Source organism: Gracilinanus agilis, unplaced genomic scaffold, assembly GCF_016433145.1.
Source record: "Gracilinanus agilis isolate LMUSP501 unplaced genomic scaffold, AgileGrace unplaced_scaffold36571, whole genome shotgun sequence".
NCBI classification, from domain to species: Eukaryota; Metazoa; Chordata; class Mammalia; order Didelphimorphia; family Didelphidae; genus Gracilinanus; species Gracilinanus agilis.
Window position 1 is genome coordinate 1 of NW_025369769.1, and position 1,163 is coordinate 1,163.

Consider the following 1,163-nt stretch of genomic DNA (forward strand, 5'->3'; position numbering starts at 1 on the left):
GGGGGAGGGAGGGAGGGAGAGAGAGGAGCCTTGGAGAGCAGGGCTCGAAATAGAACGGGACTACAGAGACAAGGACAAAGGCAGGAGCTGCAGAGCAGGAGGGAGGCGAGGAGGGAGAGAGATGCGCAGAGAGAGGAAGGGGTGCAGGGCCGCCAGCAGAGCCAGGAGGCCGGGCCCCGGAGCCCAGCGTAGGGAGAGGGAGGGGAGCGCAGGTGCTGAGGTTTGAGAGGGGGCTGCAGGCACTGCTGGGCCAGGGTGCCGCTCGGCTGGGGGAGCAACAGCAGCGCCTGCTGGAAAGAGCTCAGGGTAGAAGGCTTTTCCCCGCAGGAAGTCGCCCGGCGGGGAGGAGGGAGTGCCAGGAGGAAGTGGAACCCCAGTGGAGGCTCTCATCCCAGGGCGAGGAGAGGAGAGGCGCTGCCTGGCCTGACCGCGTCTCTGCTCAGCCCCAGTCCCTCCCCTTCCCCCCACCCGCTGGAGCTCCCCACGAACAAAGCCCCTGCAGCCTGGCCCTCGTGCCCTTCTAGGTTGGCGCCGGCTCGCGCCCCCCGCCCCCGGTCCTTGGAGGTCAGGGCAGCATGGCTTCGGGAGCAGGCACAGCCTTCGAGGACCTCCCCCACGATGGCACGTGCGACGCCTGCGAGCCGGACGAGGCAGAGCGCGCTGTGCAGCTCTGTGACAGCTGTGGCTTCTGCTACTGCCCGGCCCACGCCCGGGAACACCGCCAGAGGTACCGGAGCCACCGACTATGGGACTATGGGCCCCTGGATGGGGACCGCGGGGAGCCCGAGAAGCTGGAGAGGAAGAAGTGCCTCGAGCACAACCAGGAGCTGAGCCTCTACTGCAAGGAGGATGAGCAGATCATCTGCGTCCTGTGCGCAGTGGGAGGCTCCCACCAGCGGCACCTCCTCAGCACCCTGGACGAAGCCTACGAGACTCTGAGGGTGAGGACGGGCCCTGGGGAGGAACTCTCGGGGACCGGACAAGGGGTGGGGACGCCAGCCTCGCCCTTTTCATCCCCCCCCCCCCAGATGTGAACAGGTTAGGTGCCTCCCCAAGCTGGGAGAAGCCGTCACTAAAGATAGGAGATCCCGAGAGTGAAGATGGAGCTGGGGCGGCGGGGAAGGCACCTGGACAAGCAAGATGTTAGCAATCTCGCCCTTTTC

At 66.6% G+C, this 1,163-nt stretch overlaps 1 protein-coding gene across 1 annotated transcript; it reads left to right on the forward strand.

Moving 5' to 3' along the window:
• Window positions 1-575: 575 nt before the first annotated feature.
• On the forward strand, window positions 576-941 carry LOC123254970 (tripartite motif-containing protein 44-like; the record flags this gene model as incomplete). The annotated part of the gene is made up of 1 exon (XM_044683851.1): window positions 576-941. A coding segment is annotated over exon 1 (366 nt), but the record flags the coding sequence as incomplete, so codon positions are not given.
• Between the last annotated feature and the right edge of the window lie 222 nt (window positions 942-1,163).